The 22,743-nt window shown below is 39.4% G+C and overlaps 1 protein-coding gene across 1 annotated transcript in view; it reads right to left on the bottom strand.

Annotated features, from left to right (window-relative positions):
- The window catches only part of LOC142320547 (hyaluronidase-like), a 53,506-nt gene that overhangs the window by 24,347 nt on the left and 6,416 nt on the right, over positions 1–22,743 (bottom strand). Inside the window, exons 2-4 of the mRNA XM_075358453.1 lie at positions 18,452–18,684; positions 352–491; positions 34–209 (exon numbers count right to left, since the gene is read on the bottom strand). Coding sequence (XP_075214568.1) covers positions 34–209; positions 352–491; positions 18,452–18,684 — 549 coding nt within the window. The remainder of the gene's footprint in view (positions 1–33; positions 210–351; positions 492–18,451; positions 18,685–22,743) is intronic.

Consider the following 22,743-nt stretch of genomic DNA (forward strand, 5'->3'; position numbering starts at 1 on the left):
TTAATATAGAAAAAAATTTTGTTCGCCAATTACTTATTATTTTCTATTTGAACAACTGCAAAACAAGGAGTTTTAGTTCTTCTGCCTGGTATGTACTGAAAGCACAAAGGTGTACCATTGAATCCCCACTTTGCGGTAGAATTAGTTTTTGCAGCATTTATTGTTTTTGATATGATTTTTGCTGATATAGAATCAAATCCTCTACTCGCCTGAAAAATCATATGCATTTATTAAATTTACGCACAAGGTAAAAGACGACTAAATTATGAAAATTAAATAAAACAAAGATATGTAAAAATTAAAACTATCTAATTACTACCAATAGTAATTAACTGAAGATAATAATATTACCTTATCTTCTTTATCATCATCATCCGTGTAATCTAAATCAGAAGCCAAACCAAGAAAATGGTCCTTGTAGATTTTATATTTATCAGCAAAGTTTGCTACCCAGGATATTTCCCAATGGTCCATATCTATAATTACATTTCCTGCAACATGTTAATATTTTATACATACAGAAAACATGTGTGGATTTACATACATTTAAATGATTAAATATTATTATTTTAATAAATCCATAATTAAATGGGTTTAAGGTAAAAAAAGAACCTAGTAAAAATAAGTTTGGTGTAAATAATGCTAAATTAAATGTTTTTATCTGGTTGTAAACCCACAAGTTATAGAGTAACTTATACGTATGTTTAAAAGCAATTATTGAACTGAAATTTTTCTTGTAAGTTTTTTTTTCAATGTTATTGTCCTTCTAAAAATTTAGTGCATAGGAAAATTGTTCAATAGTGATGGCAATAGTTTTTCTGATATACTTTTCCGTAATTTACAAAATATCTAGTTAAGAAGTCTTTCTTTGACCTAAGACAGAACATTTTTTTCTCTTAATTTTCTTTAATAACACTTTCAATGTTTCATTTATCATAATTTGTGAAATTTCTGTGTTCTTGGGATTTCAGTTGAAATTCAATAATATTAATCCTTTTTTTATTAAAATAAGAATCTAGAAAAAACTGACAACATAGTTGTAGGACGTTCCCGTCACGTAGCTCTTTTCTGATGCACGGCTTACACACAACTTAATTTAAAATATATATCATTTATTTAAATATAATATTTTTTGTTTATTTAATTCAATTTGAAGTGTGCACACATACTGTATGTCATTTGCGCAGGAGTGGCGGTACTAGCGATCACTTTAAATACTCTAAATATTATTCATTTATTTAATTCTACCGGTCATCTGTGATGTCACAACATAGTAGTCGACTACAGCACCTGTACGTCAATAATACACTAGCGCTCCTAGTTGTGAGAAGCGGTACTAATGACACAGTACACCCACTTAGCCACTGGTTTATTTAGAGCATTTTTTGGGGTAGTAGTAAACATTTTTTTGCAAATATATTGTAATATTGTTATTGTTAACAAATGCGCCTAAGAAAAATGACCTTAATTTGGGGAAATCTCGAGATACTGAGGGTGACCTTGCTCTATAGCCTCACTTCCTTGACCTTTCAAGTTGAAAGTTTAATGGCATCAATGCCCCATATATAGAAGTAATCTGACCAAGTTTGGTCAAAATCGGTCGAGTAGTTCTGGAGATATAAGGTGATTTAATGTGCAACAACGAACACATACACAAGCATGTGGAAAATTTCCAGTCATTTTTTTGGTTTCAAAACGGAAAGATCCGATGAAAACCGCATATTCCCAAATTGGACCGATTACATTACTTTCCCATCTAAAGCTATAGCTCTGCTACAGCGTTAGACGGGAAAAGAACATACAGATTAAAATATTATTTAAATATTTGAAAGGAAGTTTATTTCCTCAACATTGCATCATTTTTAATCAGCTTAAGATTAATTTGACGATTTGTAATAACAACACGATGCATTTTGTAAAAATACTCACTCTTGAAAATTTAATTATATACTATTTTGGGAAAGTTATATTTACTACCTAAATACTTAAACTATTATATATTTTTGCCTTCAAACATTTAATTGGTTTGATGTAGCTCAACAAGATCCCCTATCTAGTACCAGTCGTTTCGTTTCGGTATACCCCCTACCAGCTACATCCCTAACAATTTGTTTTACATATTCCAAACATTGGCTGTCTACACAATTTTCCCCATCTACCTGTCCATCCAATATCAAAGCGACTATTCCAAGATGCCTTAAGATATGGTCTATCTCTTTGTGCCTTAAGATGTAGTCTGTCTCTTCTTTTAGCTATATTTTTCCAAATGCTTCTTTCTTCATCAATTTGCCGCAACAGCTCTTCATTTGGAAAAGCCTTCTAATCTTTTCTTCTCAGGTACTTCGATTGTCCATGTTTCACTTCCATATAAAGTTGTGCTCCCAACAAATACTTTCGCAAATATTTTCCTGATGTTTAAATTAATTTTTGGTGTAAGCAAATTATATTTCTGACTGAAAGCTCGTTTCGCCTGTGCTATTCGAAACTTTATATCGCTCTTGCTTCGTCCATTTTTAGTAATTCTACTTTCCAAATAACAAAATTCTTCTACCTCTATAGTCTTTTCTCAGCCTATTTTTATATTCAGTGGTCCATCTACTTTATTTCTACTAAATTTCATTACTTTTGTTTTGTTTTTGTTTATTTTCATGTGTTAGTTCTTGCGTAGGACTTCATCCATGCCATTCATTGTTATGTTCTCATTTTCCACTGTTATTCTAGATCTAAACTGTTCTTTTACATCATTAACTGTTAGTTACATGTAAAGATTAAAAGGTAACGTGGATAGGGAACATCTTTGTCCAACTGCTGATTCATCTGATACATCTTCTTCAGATTTTTAAACCCCCAATCTACATTTCATGATCACTAAATTATGGTTGCTATCAATGTCTGCTACAGTGTAAGCTTTGTAGTCGACAAGTTGATTTCTAAATCTTCGCTTAACCATGATATAATCTATCTGATACCTTGGTATCGACTGGCTTTTTCCATGTGTATATTCTTCTGTTTTATGATTTTTAAATTTTAGACGTTGGTTATAATTACTAACTTATACTTTGTGCAAAACTCAATAAATAAGTCCCCTCTTTCATTTCTTTTACCCAGACGGTATTCATCCACATTATTTCCTTCCTTGCCTTTTCCGATGCTTGCATTCCAATTTATAACGATTATTAAATTTTCATCCCCCTTTTATATGTTTTACTGCTTCATCAGTTTCTTCGTATACACATTCTACCTCATTGTCATCATGAACACTTGTAGGCATATTGACGTTAACAATCGTTGTCAGCTTAGGTTTTGATTTTATCCTGATTACAATGATTGTATCGCTAAGCTTTTTGACATAATCTGCTCTCTGCTCTATCTTCTTGATGATTATGAAATCTTCCTGCCTGCCCTTTATTTGATGTTGAGTTAATTATTTTAAAATCACCTTTTTTTCTTTTTTTTTTTAAACACCCCCAAGGTAACCGGTCCCCGTAGTTAAGCAACACTCAGTCGCCTCGGAGTGTCGTGGCAGCAGTCTCTGCCCTCCCTGTCTAACCTCCTCTAGAGGTTTTCCTATTGGGATCCCTCCTGCATCATAGGAACATGGGAAGAGGCCTCCTCTTCCGGATAGCCTTTGTGCCCCTCCGCAGGAGAGCTACCCTCCCCGGCCCTAACCTACTAGTTCCAGACGTGCGCTGCACACGTCCTTCGCCACCCGCGTCCCCTCGCACACGCCTCGAGGATCCTCCATGCCATCATCGTAGAGTCCCGCCCCCCTCCCACGCTTGAATGCGGACATAAGGTCATCTGTCTTGACACGTATAGACCCCGGATACGGATACACTAGTAACTCGAGACACATTACAGTAATAATAAAATACAAATACATTAAACCAAGGCCAACTAAACCCAGAATTCAATTTACATTACATCAAAACTTACAACTAAACAGAATGCCTACTGGCTAGTACAAGGTAGATACATGTCAGCAATTTACACCATAATACATGTTTTATAATTACAATTAACACAAAATAAATGGTTTTAACTACGAGACAACGTCAGCCATAATGTCATTTCCCTCGAGACGCATAGACCAGGGGTATAGATACATTAGTAACCCGAGAGACGTGACAGTAATAATAAAATACAAGTACATTAAAACAAGGCTGACTAATCCCAGAATATACCTTACATTACATCAAGATTTACAACTAAACATAATACTTACTAGTTTGTACAAGGCAAATACATGACTGCAATTTACATTATAATACATGATTTATAATTACAAAACAATACGTTAGTCGTAATGCCGTCTTCCTCGAGACGCAATAAACCAAGGTTAGAGTTACATATTAGTAACCTAGACACATAACAGCAATAATAAAATATTCATTACACACTAATCAAGGAAGACCCATAAAATATGAGATCCAACAGCAACAGCCTTTACAATTTCCACTACTAATGCTGCCACCATCCCCTCCTTCTATTCCCTTCATTGTGTCAAAGTAACTTGGTGGCCCACTCCGTCACCGTTCTCTAGTAGCCTTCCTCTCGGAGCATGAATTCACTACATTATCCGGGGTCATGTCGTCTACCCCTAGTTCTTGACATAGCTGGGCCCACCTGTCGCAAAGAAAGAAGGTGTGCTCCGGGTGTCCTCATCTCCACAGTAGACAATACCCGGAGTCCTTTTGTAGTTGAAACCTGGAGGGATACGTTCCAAAGTCACCGTGGCCCGTGAAGAGCTGCATAAGATAATAGCCCAGCTTCCCACGATCTACCCTTTTTGTTTGTGTCACGGCTCTACCCTTTTTATCAATCTCCAGATACATCTTCCTTTACTCGAGATGTCCTAAAGAACCTGCCAGTCATCCATCAATTGCCCCTGAGACTGTCCAGGGACCCCTCTCCTTCTTTACTCTGTCCTCAACCAGGAGCCCTACTGGTGGAAGGCCCGCCAGTACTCGGACCGCTTCCCCCGAGACCGTCCTGTACGCCCCCATCACGCGTAGTGTTGCTCGCCGTTGCACCGCCGCAAGTAGATTTGCATTCCTCTTGATCTGTATAGCCTCACTCAAAGCGGGTGCCGCTTACAGCACGATCGAAGCGGTCACCGACATTATAAGCCTCCTGGTTGATGTCCTAGAAGTTCCTACCCTTGGCATTATTTTAGCCAACGCAGCAGCCTCCTTCTCTGCCTTCTGTGCAGCCTGACGAACGTGTTCACCGAAGTCCCTCTTGCTGTCTATCGACACTCCGAGGTACTTGACTACCCAACCTGTCCAGCCCTCTCGCCGTTCACAATGAGGGTGATCTCCCGCAGCCTTCTGCGGCCAGTCATTACCAGAATGGAGGTCTTCTCCGGAGCCAGCTGCAGTCCTCTGGTCTTCACCCATTGACTCACTTGCTCTATAGCGTCATTATCTGTCTCCTCCACATCTCTTTCGTTGACCCCGGAGACGAAGAGCGCCAGGTCATCCGCATAGGCCACGACCTCTGTGCCACCGGGGTACTCCAGTCGTAACATCCCGTCGAATACCACATTTCATCGGAGAGGCTCCAACACAGAGATCTGTGGCACCCCCCCCCATGCATGTAGAAATCGTAGCCTACACTATCCTCAGCCTTTGCTGTGACCTTCCTGTTGTCAAGGTATTCATTCACTAACGCTCTCAGGTATTTGCTAATCCCCCTCCGCTCCAACTCTTTTGTAACAGCCGACCAAGGAACGCTGTTGAAGGCGTTCCGGATGTCTAACAGCATCACCACCGGTATGCGCCTCCGGTTCCGGGTGCCCGCAGCCTTCTCCTTTGCCCAGGCAAAGGAGAAGGCCACCCTCTCTACGGCGTCTATGATAGACCTCCCACGCCGGAACCCGTATTAGTTACATGAGTGGCCAACTGTGTTCCCCAGCTCGGCCTGAAGTCGACTCTCCAGGAGGCGCTCAAAACCTTCCCCATTGTGTTAAGCAGGCACAATGGGCGGTATCCTCCTGGTAGTCCCTCTTGCGTTTTCGGCTTCGAAAGGAGCACCAACCTGGTTTCCTTCCAGCACATAGGGAATTGACCCCGCTATACGGTCACATGGAGTCCAGGACCGGCCAGGGATGACTCTCCACCATTCGTTTCACAATCAGTCCTGGAACGCCATCCGGTCTCTGACCCTTCTTGACATTTAATGCCTTGGCCGCTAACAGGAGTTCCCCCACAGTGAATCGCCGTAGCTGCTCCGGCTCCAGCCTCTCCCATGTTGGTGTTGGATAAGGAAAAGCTTTCGTACAGTCGCCCTCGTCTGATCTTCCATGCGTACGGGCAGGCGTCTACCAAACATCTCCATTACAATCTGGTACGCCTGTCCGCAAGGGTCTCTGTTGATCTCAGAGCACAGCTTCCTCCACGCCTCTCTCTTCTAACCCTTGATCTCTGCAATGAGCCTTTTTCTGGACGCCGTCAATTCTCCCACCAGCTGGGGATTATCTTCTCCGTGTCTTCTCGTAGCTCTCTGGAAACTTCCCCGGCGCTCATGTCTTGCTTGCTCAATTCCATTATTCTGTTGGTTCACCAGTAGACTCTCTTCCTTCGTGGGCAACCGGTGGGTTCCATCCTGTTGGATCCTTCTTTAATGACCGCCATGAGTTCTTCCGGCCCTGCCAGAGGGTCTCTTTCTAATCGGGCCGTACAGGCCGCCAGTCTGATGTGCCTGTACTTCTGTCGGCCTCCACGCCGACAATGCGCGTTCCTGACGCACCAGCCCCCACTCGATGCAGAAACTGATCCCACTACGGTCGCTGGCAAAGTCCGACGACAAGACCCACCAGTCAACCACCTTCCTCACTATACTCTCCGACACGAAGATTACATCGATAACAGACCATTGGCCCTCCCGATAAAGGTCGGCTCCTGACCCTCATTCAGACAGGCCAAAGCCAGAGTATTAGTCACAGCCAGCAACCTGTAGCCACGTGCACTGGTCCTGCCTCCTCCAGCCTCTACAGTGACCGCGTTGAAATCGCCCAGAAGCACAATTCCCCCCACAACCCTTCTCACGCTGCGTTCCAGGGCCACAAGATACTCGTCATAATCATAACCCGCGCAGTTAGGTGACACTTATCCGGCAACCAGCGTGCATTTGCTTGTCCTCATCACTAGTCGCTTGTCTCCCCTCTCCACACCCAGACGAGCGTACCTACCAGTGAGGTTAAAGATGACCACATTCTCACACCTATCTGCGATCCATCCCCTCGCAGCCATCATTTGCCGATTGGGTTCTGCCAATCTACCACAATTTAGTCATAGTTTCCTCCTACTGCATAGGCCCATGCCAGATCGTGAGCCGCCCCGCATCTGCTGAAATTGAGTTGCAATATCTTCATTGCTGGCGGGGGTTCCTGGCACACCTCGAGCTGCCCATCCTATGTCCGTCTTTTCTGCAGTTAGCGCACTTCATCGGCTCTGTGTACGCAGCTCGAAAATGGCCTTCCCCCACGCAGTTGTAGCATTTGCGAGACCTATCTGGCCCTCTGCAGTCCACAGTCCTGTAGCCCGGATACCAGAATCGGAAGCACGCTTCTTACATTTTCCTAGGTTCTATTCGACATGAATGCCAGCCTACAGGTATCCGTTTCCGCTGGGTCAACCTTCTTTCTTTCTTTTCCCTGTTTAGCCTCCGGTAACTACCGTTCAGATAATACTTCAGAGGATGAATGAGGATGATATGTATGAGTGTAAATGAAGTGTAGTCTTGTAAATTCTCAGTTCGATCATTCCTGAGATGTGTGGTTAATTGAAACCCAATCACCAATGTGGGTCAACCTGTCGATGTGCTTCTGAGCAAGAACCACAGTGGCATTCTGCGTACTGCCATACGCAGGCCGCAGAGAAGTCACACGCAGCTAAGCCTCTATACCAAGGTTATTTCTTACCGCCGCAGCCACCTCTATCTTCGTGGTTTCGAAATCCAGTTCTTTGGTGTATTCAGGAACCGTCCGCTCAACCCTGCACCTGTCCGTTACGACTATGCCTTCTACATGGCAGCAGACTCGCTTCTTAAGATTGGCCCTCTTAACGCTCTCCTCCTTGAGTCGCTGTTGCAACTCTTCCCGTGGCCCTTTTCGCACCCAAAGGATGTCACCGGCCAGGTCCTCACCCACGCTTTTCTTAATATCCTTTAATAGCTATTTGTATGGGACACTTTCTTTCCGCATGACCACCGTGACCGTCTGCGGTCCCTCCGGGGCTTTTGGTCTTTTTTTGGCTCATTGCCCATCATATAGAACGGGACCTAAACTCCCCGCCTACCTCCCCAACATTCTACTACCTTTCTCGTGATCATACCTATGTCATCATTCGGCCCAACTATCTCCACCTGTCCTTTCTCTATTGTAGACAGCTTCGTCAGGCCATCCACCATATTGGCCACCAGTCTGTCGTCGTCTCCTGCGACTATCATCACGTATGTAGTGGCAGAACCCAGTTGCTCTATAGCCTCCCCTACCACAGATGCCTGGGAGACATCCTTCAACACCAGGCCAGAACGGAGATGCCCCTGTTCAGCCTGGCGCATACTCCAATTGTCTTGGAGCATACGTGTTTGGTGTATGAGCCCTCCCTTTTCCCCTTTAAGTCAAGAACGTACACCAGCGCTCCGTTTTACCGCTCCGGTGGGGGGCCATCCCTGTCCTCCACCATCATGAAGGCTTTCTTGGGCTATTTTCGCCGTACAGCTGCAGCCAGATCATCAACTGAGCCCTCCATTAGCATCCATTTGATCTCTCCTGTATCATATCGCTCCGTCTGAGTATTCTTGTTCACCATGAATTTGGGGTGCTACATCTCGTAAAGTGCATGGCATGGACGACTGCCGCCAAGTCTTCCGCCTTATCTCTGGTTCGAAGGGCTCACTCCTTTACCTCAGTTTTAGTATATATGCTCTGACGGATGAGTATCACGGGCATATGGACCTCGTCGAGCGGGTATTCCAAGTCGGTGCCGTCAGACGTCTCTTCTTCACTACTCTCCAGCCTCCTCGTCACCCTTCCGCAGATCGACCATACTCGTTGTCGGGTCGTCGGGTTCGCCATAGGGGATCTCGACATCTTCCTGCTGCGTGTTGCAGGGAACTTCATCCATTTCCTCCACTTTCTTGGATACAGATTGCGACATCTCTGCACCGGCCTCAGAATCGCGCTCTATGCCTGATTCCTGAAATCAATTTGCAGAAGAAAACGCAAGGGTGGTACCCATGCTAGCAATAGTATATAGTTTTGCCTGCAATCTCTTTGCAACTGCATCACTCTGAATAAAAGTTTATGGATACAAAATGGCCGACTGGATATTAACCTACAACTCCCAAGCACGCGGCGAATTGTAGGTTAACCACGTTGCCTTAAAACTGCTTAAATTACCTTAAAACTGTTATTAAATGTATCTGTTTAATCTATTACTACTAATTTAAAACTAATAATTGGCACTAAATAAGCGTTAATTGCACTTTTGTACTCACGCTCCTCGTGTTTTTGTACACTAAAAACCTCTCTATTTCAAAAACTAACCAACCGATTTCGGAGGTTTTTGTATCAAAACACTCGTCTTGAACAGATCTAGCACGCGCGGGCGCGCACACAAACACACACACATTTATATCACGATAAAACAAGAAAAAACACCCTAAAATCCACCTTACGTAGCGTCCGGACGCAGTACGTTTCCACACCAAATCTCGGTCTCTACACATTCTAAAATCGCCTGACCAAAAGTAGTTTTTCTCTTCCCACTGTACCTCGCTAATTCCTACTACATCTACATTTAATCTACCCATTTCCCTCTTTAAATTATCTAACCTACCAACCTGTTTTAGACTTCTAAAATTCCATACTCCAACTTGTATAATGTTATTTTTTTAATTTTGGAAGGGTGACCCCCCCTTCCTTAGCAGTACTTATCCAGATATCCGAAAAGGGTACTGCTTTTCCTCCTAAATATTATAACAAGGGAGGCATCATTTTTACATGAAAATGCAGAGAGCTACATTTTCTTGAAAATAAAGCTGTAGTTTTCCATTGCTTTCAGCTGTGCAGTACTCAGAAGATTGGTTGATGTTGATATGCCCATTTAAGACTTCCTGACGTATGCCTTTAACAGCTACCAAAAGAGCTGCTGCCCTCTGTCAGGAATCATTCCTTAGTCTGGCTTTCAACAGATACTACTGCAATATGGTTGCACATTTGGTCCAGCTACTCTGTATCACTGAGTATTCAAACCTCCTCACCATCAGCAAGGTCACATGATTCATAGAGGGGAACATTATTATATAGTGAACCAAATAGTGTTTTCTGTTGTTTTCAAACAACAGAGTTCTGTCAGAAATTGTAATGGCAAGTCAGTGCTGAAGCTGGAAAATAAAAAAATTTGAATATCACTTTATGGTAGAATCTGTCTTCTCCAATACTATTTTTTTCTTTTTAATGAAGTAAGAAACAATTTTAATGAAATCTTTTGTTTCTATTTTTCTTAATTTGTACGTTGCTAATTGTTCAACTAATGAATAAGTAACCTCTCCATGGCCCAATGAGGTATGGATGATATGTATGACATCTAAATGAGGTGTAGGCTTACATACACTCAAGCCAACCATTCCTGAGACATATGGTTAATTGAACCCCAAATATCAAAGTACACTGGTATTCACTATCTAATGGATACTACTAAAAGCTAGTAACATTTACTCGGATTTGAACATCAGAACCTTTGATTTCAAAAATCAGTTGTTAAACAACTGATTTATGATGATGATTTAACCACTAGACCAGCCCAGCTTATAAAAATTTATGAATTTAATTTTTTCTAATAAGTAGATATGTTTGAATAAACACGATGCCAGTGACTCAGATCACATTGTTACTATCTGGTAATAATACTAGGTACAAAATAATAATTAGCTAATTAATATTTTTTTATAGTTGAAGAGATCAATCAGTAAAAAGAATCATACCTACTAGATTTGGATCAAAATAAATGATTTTGATATTGTTGAATGATATTTATTGTAAATTATGATAATAAACACATTACCACGTTTATATAAATTGCTTTTTCACTTACTTTTATGCATATTCATTGACTGTTCCATAAATGTAACTATGAAAAAATTATAATTAGTTCTAAGCATGGAAATCTCTAATTTAAAAGTAGGTTAGATATTACTATGCAATGGGAGTCACTACTTTTTAATGGCCTCATCTTTAACTAATGCTTGGAAAAGCCTTTTTTAGATGTTTTCATTTCTAAAAAGTATTGATAAACTCTTCAAGCCAAGTAATTAAATTAATTTATTCATTCAGGCATCAGTAAATGAGAAAAAAAAATTGAGAGTAGATGAATTCTATCATGAATTAAACTTCTTTTTTTTCCAATTTCAATATTGACTTGCTGTCACAATTTCTCTCAGAACATTATTGTTTGAACTGCATTTGAACTCGCTATTTACTTCATATGTAATAATTTAAGGGTCTAACTAATAAATATAATTTCTTTAAAATAGAATATAATTATACAGTCAAGAAGGAATATTTTTACAAAATGAATTGGGTTTTTCTGTAAATCATCAAATTAATCTTAAGCTGATTAAAAGTGATGTAATGCTGAAGATTCAACTTCCCTACAAAAATATTAAAATAATACTTTAATCTGTATTTTTTCTAGATTTTTGTTAATGAAAAAAGTATTAGTATCATTGAATTTCTACTGTAATCCAAGGACACAGAAACATTTATAAACTAGATATTTTACATATTATAGTAAACAAAACACTGAATGTGTTGTTAAAATAAATAAAAAAAAGAGTTTTCTAAGAAAAAAAAAATTCTTTTAAAAGTTTTTTCTAAATTTTTTACTGCCCTTTTATGATGTATTCGTTATTATTTTCTTTACAGCTATGCTTCTTTCCATGAGTGGATTATCCCCGACGGGGAGTATTATTCTTTAAGACTTTGGGGGTTGGCGTCCCCACGGGCCTAGCCTCTGCAGCTTTTCTTCCCACTATACAACGAGCTGCAGAACACTTTACATTATACACATATACTACACCAAGAACACTACATAAATTACAACATACACACTTACACAATTACACAACAACAACCTACACTAATATTTCTTACATCTATACCCGGTGGTGTCGCAACATCTTACAAAACGCAACCGTAACCCAAGGTGGGAACAAATCGTGCCAATGGGTGAATGGCTCTACGTAGTGAGTCTCGAACAATGTCCTCTGGGCACCAGGGCGAACCCAGTTGTATTTAGCTCTAGCTCCAGTACGCGTGCGCTCTGCTGGAGTGGTCCATTTTTCACCGGTACTAGTGGGACCAAAATTTCAGTTCCAATAACAAACACAATGATGGTTGGTGGTCCATCTGAAAAAACCACCAAATCTAGTCTTGCAAAGAGACCTCGGTCAGCTTTGTCTGACGAGGATAAAAGTCCTACCGAAGAGAACCGTAGATTATTAGAACTGAATTCTAAAAATATTAAATTCGTTGTTCTGAGAAATAGTCAGAAAGGTGGCTCCCTTCAAAAATGTTCACCTTTCTTAATAAACAAAACCATAACAGCTGCAAGTGGCTCCCCGAAGAATATCAAGAAATTACGTGACGGATCGATTCTGATCGAAAGATTCAACGATGAACAGAGTCGATCTATCTTACGTCTCCATAATATGGGTGGTATAAATATAAGTGCAGAAAGCCACAAAACGTTAAATACGAGCCGGGGTGTAATTTTTTTTCGAGACCTTTTAGATATAGATATCTCTGAAATAGTTGATGAGCTTTGCCACCAAGATGTTGTTGAAGTGAAACGTATAATGAAACGACAGAACAGAACAGAAGAACCGACACCGTCTCTTATACTAACATTCAATCTCCCTGTTCCACCAGAAAAGATTAAAGTGGGTTACCTCTCAGTTCGGGTACGACCATTCATACCCAACCCACGGCGATGTTTCAGATGCCAAGGTTTTGGTCACACTACAACATCTTGCACGAAAACTGAGATCTGTGCTCGATGTGCTAAAGAAGATCACAATGACACTAACTGCGAAGAAAGTGAGAATGCGCAAACTGCAGTGGTCTACATACAGCCCGCTCCCGAGATTGCCCAATCTTTAAAGAAAAAAAGGCAATTCTCAAAATCTGTACGGAGCAAAAGCTATCTTTCCCGGCCGCACGAAGAGAATACAAAAAGTTAAATAATTCACGGAACCTGGTTAAACCAGATGTATCTTTTGCCACCGCTACATCGAAACAAACTCTTACAAACGTTAATAATCAGCAGTCCGGATCCTGCAATGAACTTAAAAAACTTGTTCAGATGCTTTCTGATCAAGTAGCTTCACTTACAGCCACTATCTCAGAGCTGACAAAGATGAATAAAACGTCTTTCGTCGCAGTTAGTGAATCCAACAGTGTGATACATACGAAAGTTCCTGTTCCCAAAGTCGTACCGGCACGAGTAGCGACTATCACAGCTGGCAGTAAGCCACCTAATAAGCTCCCCGTAAAGGGAACCCACATAATCACCCCCAGGGATGTCAACTGCAGCATCCCATTCAAATAAATCTCCTCCACCATCACCTCATATACTTGAGGATATGGTTGAAGAACCACCCGACCCTAGGGCATCAAAGTTCTTTAAAATAAAAAATACAAAAAATAAATACCAAATCACGTACAGCTAATTTTATGTAATTTCCGAAATCTAATTATTTAATTTTTTATATTTTTTATTTATTTATTATATATTTTTTACACTTATGAACATTATTCAGTGGAGTGTTAGAGATATTCCCATTGAAGATATTAGAGTACTGGCGCACGCACATGATCCACTAGCCATGTGCTTCCAAGAAACTCACCTTCTACAACATGACCCAATTACACTCAGAGGATACTTCTGTGAGAGATACAACTGCCTAGTAGACAGTAGGGAGAGTGGTGGAGTGGCTATTTTCATGAAGAATGGGGTGTCGGCTACAAGAATTCAACTAACCACTGTCATTCCTGCTATTGCAGTAAAGGTCTCTATCCCCTTCAAATTGCATATCTGCAATCTCTATCTCTTACCGAACACTGAGTTCAGTGCTTTAGATGTCTCAAATCTCCTCACGCAAATACCATCTCCATCGTTAATAGTAGGAGACTTCAATGCTCATCATATTTCCTGGGGCTCAACCTTCTGCTCCACTCGAGGAAATATGATAAACAGAGTGAGTGATAAACAGAGTTGGACCTTTGTCTACTGAATAATGGATCACACACATTCATGTCCTTATCATCTGGTACTGTATCTAACATCGATCTCTCCATATACTCAGCGAATTTACTCCCTCATTTTAATTGGTCTGTTTGTGATGACTTTCACGGCAGTGATCACAGACCAGTTATTATTGGTTTCGGTGTAGACTGCGAGATTAAAAAAAGGCCACGGAGATGGATTGTTGAAAAGGCGGATTGGAATGGATACCATCAAGCATTCCAATCGCAGTATGACGATGGTACGGACATCCTCGACCAATATTCCTCTTTTACGTCCATGATACTTGAAAATGCCAACAGATACATCCCACAAACATCTGGCAATCCTAGACGTCATTTCGTTCCATGGTGGAACGATGATTGCAAATATGCTATTAGGAATCAACGGCAGGCACTACGCAAATTTAATCGTAGGCCTACAGCTGATAATCTAAATTATACCGCAGGGCTAGAGCGGTATGCCGTCGGGTATTCTTGAACGCTAAGAGAAGTTTATGGACGAAATACGTAAACACTATCTCACGCACTACTCCCACGTCTACTGCGTGGAAAAAAATCCGTGCAATTTTCGGATCACCGAAACAATCTATTCTCGGACTTATTAATGAAGGAGAACTCCTTTCATCACCTTCGGCTGTGGCAAATACTCTAGCAAAATCTTTCCGCTCGGTGTCTCTCACCTCATCGTATAATAACGATTTTCAACGGTACAAGATACAGTTAGAAGTATTATCTCTAAACACAGGTGATTCGGTAGGTGAATTAAACACCCCATTCGTATTTAAGGAATTGTTACACGCACTTAATAACTCACGTGACACTTCCCCTGGACCGGACAAAATTCGCCTTTCCATGCTTTCACACCTTCCTAATTCAGCACTACAACAACTTTTGAATATTTTCAACGGTTTATTCTCCGAACAAGTCTTCCCACCCGGCTAGTCAGAAGCATTTATTATACCAGTACTAAAACCTGATAAAGACCAAACCAACCCCTCAAGCTACCGCCCTATCTCATTAACAAGCGTTTTGTGTAAAATAATGGAGAGAATGGTAAACCGCAGGCTTACTTGGTACTTGGAGAAACATGGCTTTCTTTCTCCAGAACAGTGTGGTTTCCGACAAGGACGATCTTCCATTAACCATCTAGTGTCAATAGAAACAGCCATACAAAACCCTTTCCTCAATCGCCAACACCTCGTTGGTATCTTCTTTGATATAAAAAAGGCGTATGACACAGCCTGGCGACGTGGTATCTTAACACCACGTATTCTTAACACCCTCAAAGAATGGGGAATCAAGGGCAATATGCTTGCTTTTATCCGGGGATTCTTAAATCACCGAACGGCTCGTGTTCGGGTGGACGATTCGCTCTCAGATTGTGTCATCTTGGAGAATGGAGTGCCTCAAGGTAGTGTATTAAGTGCCACCTTATTTTCTGTAGCCATAAACAGTATTATCAAATGTGTGCAGGCTCCTGTCTCATGTTCTCTATTTGCTGACGATTTTGCTATTTACATTGCGAGCCGTTCAACACCCACAGCAGAGAGACTACTGCAGAATACTATATCTCACCTTGAAGCTTGGTCCAGGATTACTGGTTTCACATTTTCATCCGAAAAAACAAAATGTGTAGTCTTTTCTCGGCTACGAAACCCTTCTATTCCGCAAGTTTTTCTGAACGGCGAGATTATTACTATCTCTACCTACGTCAAGTTTTTAGGTTTACTTTTTGATAGCCGTCTTACTTGGGTCAAACATATAAAAGAATTAAAAACAAAATGTTCTAAACTTCTAGATATGATGCGAGTCCTTACTAACACCAACAGGGGAGCCGATAGGTCATGTATGATACGTTTTTACTATACCTTTGTTCGCTCCCGTTTAGATTACGTTTTGTCGCCTACTCTTCAGTCGTCAAACCGTGCTTAAAATGCTGGATGGTGTACATCATGCTTTCCTTCGGCTTGGCACAGGCGCGTTTAGATCAAGTCCTGTCGCAAGCTTATTTGTAGACTGTGGTGAACCTTCACTTCAGGATAGACGAGACCAGCTTTTATTATCTTATTTTGCTCGTCTCCGAGGACAGCCAAATCACCCGGCTCTTGACTCAGTCTTTAGAAATCCTAATCTAGGAACGTATGAGGACCATCCACATTGTACTGCACCTGTAGGTGTCCGTACCCGACGTCTGCTGCAGGATATAAATGTTGACACACCGTCATTCTTTCCTACGTATCCTTGCTCATATCCTCCGTGGAGAATAAACCTTATAAATTTTACTTTTGACCTTACGACGTACAATAAGCAATCAACACTACTTATTGTCTTCCTGCAAATGTTTCAGTGTGTTCTCTCCAAAATGAAACCAGACGCGGTGGTATACAATGATGGATCAAAACAAAACGATACCGTTGGTTGTGCATTTGTTGTCAATGAAAGAACTTATATGTTTGGTCTACCCAGTATTACGAGTGTGTTTACCGCTGAACTATACGCTATAAATAAGGCTCTAAACATCATTAACCCTAAATATAGAAAAATTCTTATTTGCAGTGACTCGTGTAGTGTTCTCCAAGCCTTAAAAAACTTTTATTCCAATCATCATATCATCATTGAAATTTACAACGCAATTGCTGAGTTAAATAATCGCAACTCAGAATTAAGTTTTTGCTGGGTCCCTAGCCACGTAGGGATTCCAGGTAATGAACATGCAGATTCCGCTACCAAAGAAGCATGTAATCAGCCTCCTTTCACCACCCGAATTGCTACCTCTGATTTTATTAATTATGTAAAACAATCACTAAGAGCAGAGTGGCAAGGTGACTGGACGGCTACCGTTGATAATAAACTCCGACAGATTAAAGATTCTGTGTTGCCATGGGACTCCTCATACAGAAAAACTCGGCGTGAGGAAGTAGTCCTTTGTCAGATAGGACACATGAGGATCACACACGAGTACCTGATGACAAGAGGACAAGCACCCCTACGCGCACGATGCAACTACCCCATGACTGTGCACCACATACTCGTGGATTGCATATGTTATGCGGCGTTGCATCGTAAATTTAATCTACCCAGAAACATCCGTGGTGTCTTGTGCAATGATAATGAAATTTTAACCCGGATGTTTCTATTTTTGCGTAGTGCTTGGTTAATACAAAAAATTTAATATTGTTGCGTATATTTTTTAATGCTGGAAGAGTTTTTAATAAGTTTGTTTTTTTTATATTTAATTTTTTTGTTCTGTGTTTTTGATTTTTTTATCCTATTAAGGAGCCTTTTACACTCCCTATAGGAATTTGTTAAATTTTATATAGTTATTTTTTTTTTTTTAGTTGTAAGATTTTAGTAATGTTAATTTTAAGTTTTATTTCACCTTTTTAATATTTATTTTTTACCTAGTTTTAATTATATAATTTGTGTTAGTTTTAAGTTTTATTTAATTTTGTTATTTTAATTTTTAACCTAGTTTTAAGTTTTATGTTAGATCCTTTATGGTTTTTAGTTTTTTTTAGTCTTTTTGTTATCCGAGAATGGGCCCTTTACACCCATCTCGGACTTTGTAAAATTCTGTTTACTCTTGGTTTTAAATTAGTTTTTACCCGTGATATTAGTTGTAAGTTTTACTCATCTTTTAGATTAGTTTTAAATCCTTTAATTTTTTATATAAAAAAAAGATTCCGGGCGATGATAACGCGCAAGCGTTTTTCGTCCTCAAAAAAAAAAAAAAAAAAAAAAAAAATGAGTGGATTACACCCTCAAAAAATGAAAAGTAATTATTGAAAAAACTTAATCTTTCCAGATGAGGAAGATATATATATATATATATATATATATATTTCGTATTATGGCAAATTTGTGTCTTCTCAATAAGTTTAGTTCCATCCAATCACGCAGAGCACTTTGGATGGCCAATAGCCATCCAAGAGCACTGCTGTAAGCTAGCTGTAAAATGCTGTTTTAGTGAGAATTTTTCATTCTTCTCTGGTCATTCATAAAATCAACTGCTCTGATGATATTAGTCAACCATAAGTTGCAAATACCTGTACTAACAAACACAACAATTTAGGTAAAGAAAAGCAGTAATATAATAAATCATTTCATATCCCATTAATTGTATTTGAATTCAGTTACCTGTATATGATGATGGAATATGTTCTATATCTTTTAAAAATTTTTGTATGTGTTTATCAATTATACTGTCTTCAAGATATATGCTACCATTTTTTACTGTGGTATTTAGTATAATTTCAAAATCTCCAGGATTGTGTACAACAATCACTTGTGTTTTGTTGAAGACTGGGGAAATACTTACATTGCATTTTGTTTCATATGAACCACATAAGCCCCAAAGTACATTGAATGATCTGAAACAAACAAACTCTTTTTCTTTATGTTATTGCCTTTATATGTAATTTGAATAGCAAAGGGCTAGATTAAACAGATACTTTTCTGAACATCTATTTTCTTTTATGAATATTAATATAAAATAACCAGACATTTTTGAATGCAAATTCTGTAAATATTCAATGATTTTGTTTTCATTAAAGAGAGAGCTAACAGCTTCGTGTCCTTTTCAAAAACATATGAGTAAATAGTTAGTTATTAACTTTGGATTTTTTCAAAATCATAAAAATTTATCAGATTTTAAAATGTCTCATGAACAACTGCTCTCAAGCATGCAATTTATGAAGATAATAATAATTTTTTTTATGGCCTCCACATATCCCCTTACAGCCACTCCAACCTCCATGAAGTAAACCTGACCAACAGGGAAGCTGGTGATCTGCTCTAATGTGAAGAAAGTACATAGATCAGTAAAAAAAAACCTTGGTGTAATCTCAGGGAACATATAAAACAGAGGAATGTCAGAACACTAAACTGAATATAAATATGATTCTAAACTACAAAACTAACTTGCTAATGTGGCATACCAAAACATGAAAACTGTAATATACAAATCACGAGCAATACAAACAACATAACAAAGTCAGGAAGAAAGCCTATTCAAATATATTCATTATATTGCAGGGTTTAACATGAAATATATCGTTCAGCCGACCATACTCATTTAGCTTGCTAATACATCTTGCTAAAGAGATCAACCTGCTATTGTTAAACCATTTAAACAGGTAGTACCTACTAGAATGAATAAAAGGAACTCATAAGCTTATACTTCCCAAATCACATTTAATAGTCTCATTGATAGTTTTATGGGTAAGACAATCTCTTGCACAGTGTGCCTGCCTTCAGAGACTGCATCTTCCAAAAACAGCACTTGTTCTTTTGAGGGTACTCTTTATAGGGTTTTTGAAAACCCTATAAACAGTAGCTAGAGACTACTGGGTGATGCTTATTTTTAGTGTATAATAACTCAAGCTAGTAGACAAAATGAAAATAACTTTAGTTACCATGGAGGTTTGACTGGATTATCAAAACTGAAAATGTTTTCCTCACAAGATGAAATACGAGGGTTATTTTTTCAAGGTCTGATCGGTCACGAAATTAAAACCACAGTGAAAATAAAAAATTTTTTATTCGTAACAAGTACTTACATATTTACGCTATTTCTCTATATAGTCGCCACTCCGAATTAGACATTTGTCGTAGCGTGGTACCAACTTTCCTATACCCTCGTCACAGAATGGAGCCGCCTGTGTTTTCAGCCATGTTTCTATGCTGGTCTGCAGCTCGATGTCTGTGCCAAGATGTTGTCCTCCTAGCCAGCGTTTCATGTGAGCAAAGAGGTGAAAATCGGATGGAGCCAAGTCTGGATTGTATGGTGGGTGATTAAACACTTCCCAACGAAAATGCTGCAGGAAATTCTTTGTTACAGCTGCAGTGTGTGACCGAGCATTGTCATGGAGAAAGACAATACCTGTTGACAACATTCCTCTCCGCTTATTCTGAATTGCTGTTCGTAGACGTTGAAGAGTCACGCAGTATGAGGCTGCAGTGATGGTCGTGCCATGTTCCATGAATTCCACCAAGGAACTCCATTACGGTCCCAGAACACAGTAGCCATACACTTTCTGTTGGAGAAGGTTCGCTTGAACTTCTTTGATTTACTGGGAGAATGAGAATGCATCTGCTGTTTGGATTGTTCTTTTGTTTCTTCAGTTTTGAAATGGACCCATGTCTCATCCCCTATGACAATTTTGTTCAAAATATTTTTTGATTCATTCTGGGAGCGCTGGAGAAACATTAGGGAGGTGTCCATTCTCATTGTTTTGTGATGGTCGGACAGCATTTTGGGAACCCATCTCGCACACAGTTTTCAGTACTGAAGTCTCTCACTTACAACGGTGTAGAGAGTTGATCTTGAAATTTCAGGAAACAAATCACTCAATACAGAAATTGTGAACCGACAATTTTCTCGAATTGCCTCATCCACTCGCTCGAGATCATCGGTTGACACTTGCTTCTTTCCCTGACTGCCTGAATCATGAACATCTGTACGTCCTGCTTTAAAGTTCCTGCACCATTGTCACACTTTGCTGTCACTCATTGAAGTTTCACCATACACATTACTTATTTGTCGATGAATTTCAGCTGCATTACACCCCTCAGCCTGAAGAAATTGAATTACCGCACGCACTTCACGCTTGGCAGGAGATGCTATTGTTGTAGACATCTTTACGTGCTAGCTGTGTGTTCAGAACTAAATGAAGTGACGCGGCGTGATTGAAGTCCAACTAGAGACTCTGTGCAACACATATGCGCAAAGGTTCATCCAATTTTTGCGCGGGTTTTTATTTTGCGACCGATCGGACCTTGAAAAAAAATAATAACCCTCGTATATGTTATATATGTCTGAAAGGTACAGCAAAGAATCACTCTATAAGTTTCTGAGGTATCAGATGAATTCCATTATTAGATATGAAGGTGTCAGAGATTGTACAGTCAGTCTGTAAGTACCTTGGCATAAAACAATAAGTGATTTAATGATTGCACAATAATTTGATCACTTTTGTTACAACTTTCCTGATATAAACTGATATTAGATCCACAAGAATGGGGCTTGTCTTCTGGGAGCCTTCATACATTGCATAAGTGATTCTTGAGAGCATGGTGCTAGCAGTTTGGGTAACAGGTTACTATGAACAAAAAATATTGTCTATATTTACAGATTGTGGAGTGCTGAGCCTATCTGTGCACCTTGTTTTTATATCAAGTTCTACATGGATTCTACTGTTTCTGTAAAGGCTGTCCAGTGGATTTGATTTGAAGTTGTGTGCTATGTGGAAACTGAGAATTAGCAGAAGTATATGTGGGTGGCATATCAAAATTGTTACAATAACGGCCGAGAGAAGCACACATAATGGCACATTTCTAAATATTGTAACTGTACTGAAAAAATACTTACTCTAGAAACATGCCAGAACTAGTGGGCTATTTTACCTGATCATTGGTTGGTATATGTCAATCATACATACAATCATGATTACATAGTTTTTATAGGCATACCATCCTTCCATGAAAAGATGGTTGGTTATTCAGACTCTTCCGAACCAGACTGTCTGCTATTTAGACTAGCTGCTGATAAATCATGTCCCCGCAGGAAGGTAATCCAGTGATTGACTGACCTATTCTCAAGGCTCTAGAATTTAATCACTCTATAATCTCAAGATCTGGGAGAAAATGGTCTCACTGACATGAGACACTGTGACAAGAGCCATATTATTGAACTGTTGGTTACAAATGCTGGCACAACATTTTTTTAGTTTTTAAAAATATAACTTTAATTAAATAAACTCTAACACTGAAAATAAATATAAAATATTATGTTAACATCATCAAGAGAATATTTCAGTCACAGTGTAATTAGATGGTATGCATCAACACTAATTGATCTTGTCATGAGAAAGAGTATTCAACAATCTCTATAAAAATGCTAACTGAAGGAGCAGAAAGTACTGCAGCCAATCAAATGAACAAGCTATGGATGGAATCTAATAGTTTTATTTTGGGTGGGGCTGAAGAATAAACAGCCATACCATAATTCAAAAACATTTTATTAAGGTTCAATAAAAGTCATGTATGTTTTGTTTGAGACCAACCTTGGGAACTAAGAATTCATAAGAGAGCTAATATTTAACACTGGGCTGGTAATTCCTTCAAATGCTTCACACAATGCTTTATTGAAATAGAGCCCTAAAATTTACAGGTCATGTTAATTACTGTCAGTTATAGTTTGTTATATATTCTTTCCCATTGATGGGAAAAGAACAAGGAACCTTTATGATTTGTGCAGTAGGTGAAATTACAAATTACTGGCTACGTTAGGAGAGGACAGAGTACCATTTTCAAACAGTTCTGATATAGGTAATGAAGACAGAACGGAAGCAATTTTTCAATTTCTTTCGCACAAGGCACATAGAAATTATTCTGCCAAAATTCAACTGAGTTTTTTCATCTTGGAAATA

The sequence above is a fragment of the Lycorma delicatula genome, chromosome 2 (assembly GCF_047948215.1).
Source record: "Lycorma delicatula isolate Av1 chromosome 2, ASM4794821v1, whole genome shotgun sequence".
Classification (NCBI taxonomy): Eukaryota; Metazoa; Arthropoda; class Insecta; order Hemiptera; family Fulgoridae; genus Lycorma; species Lycorma delicatula.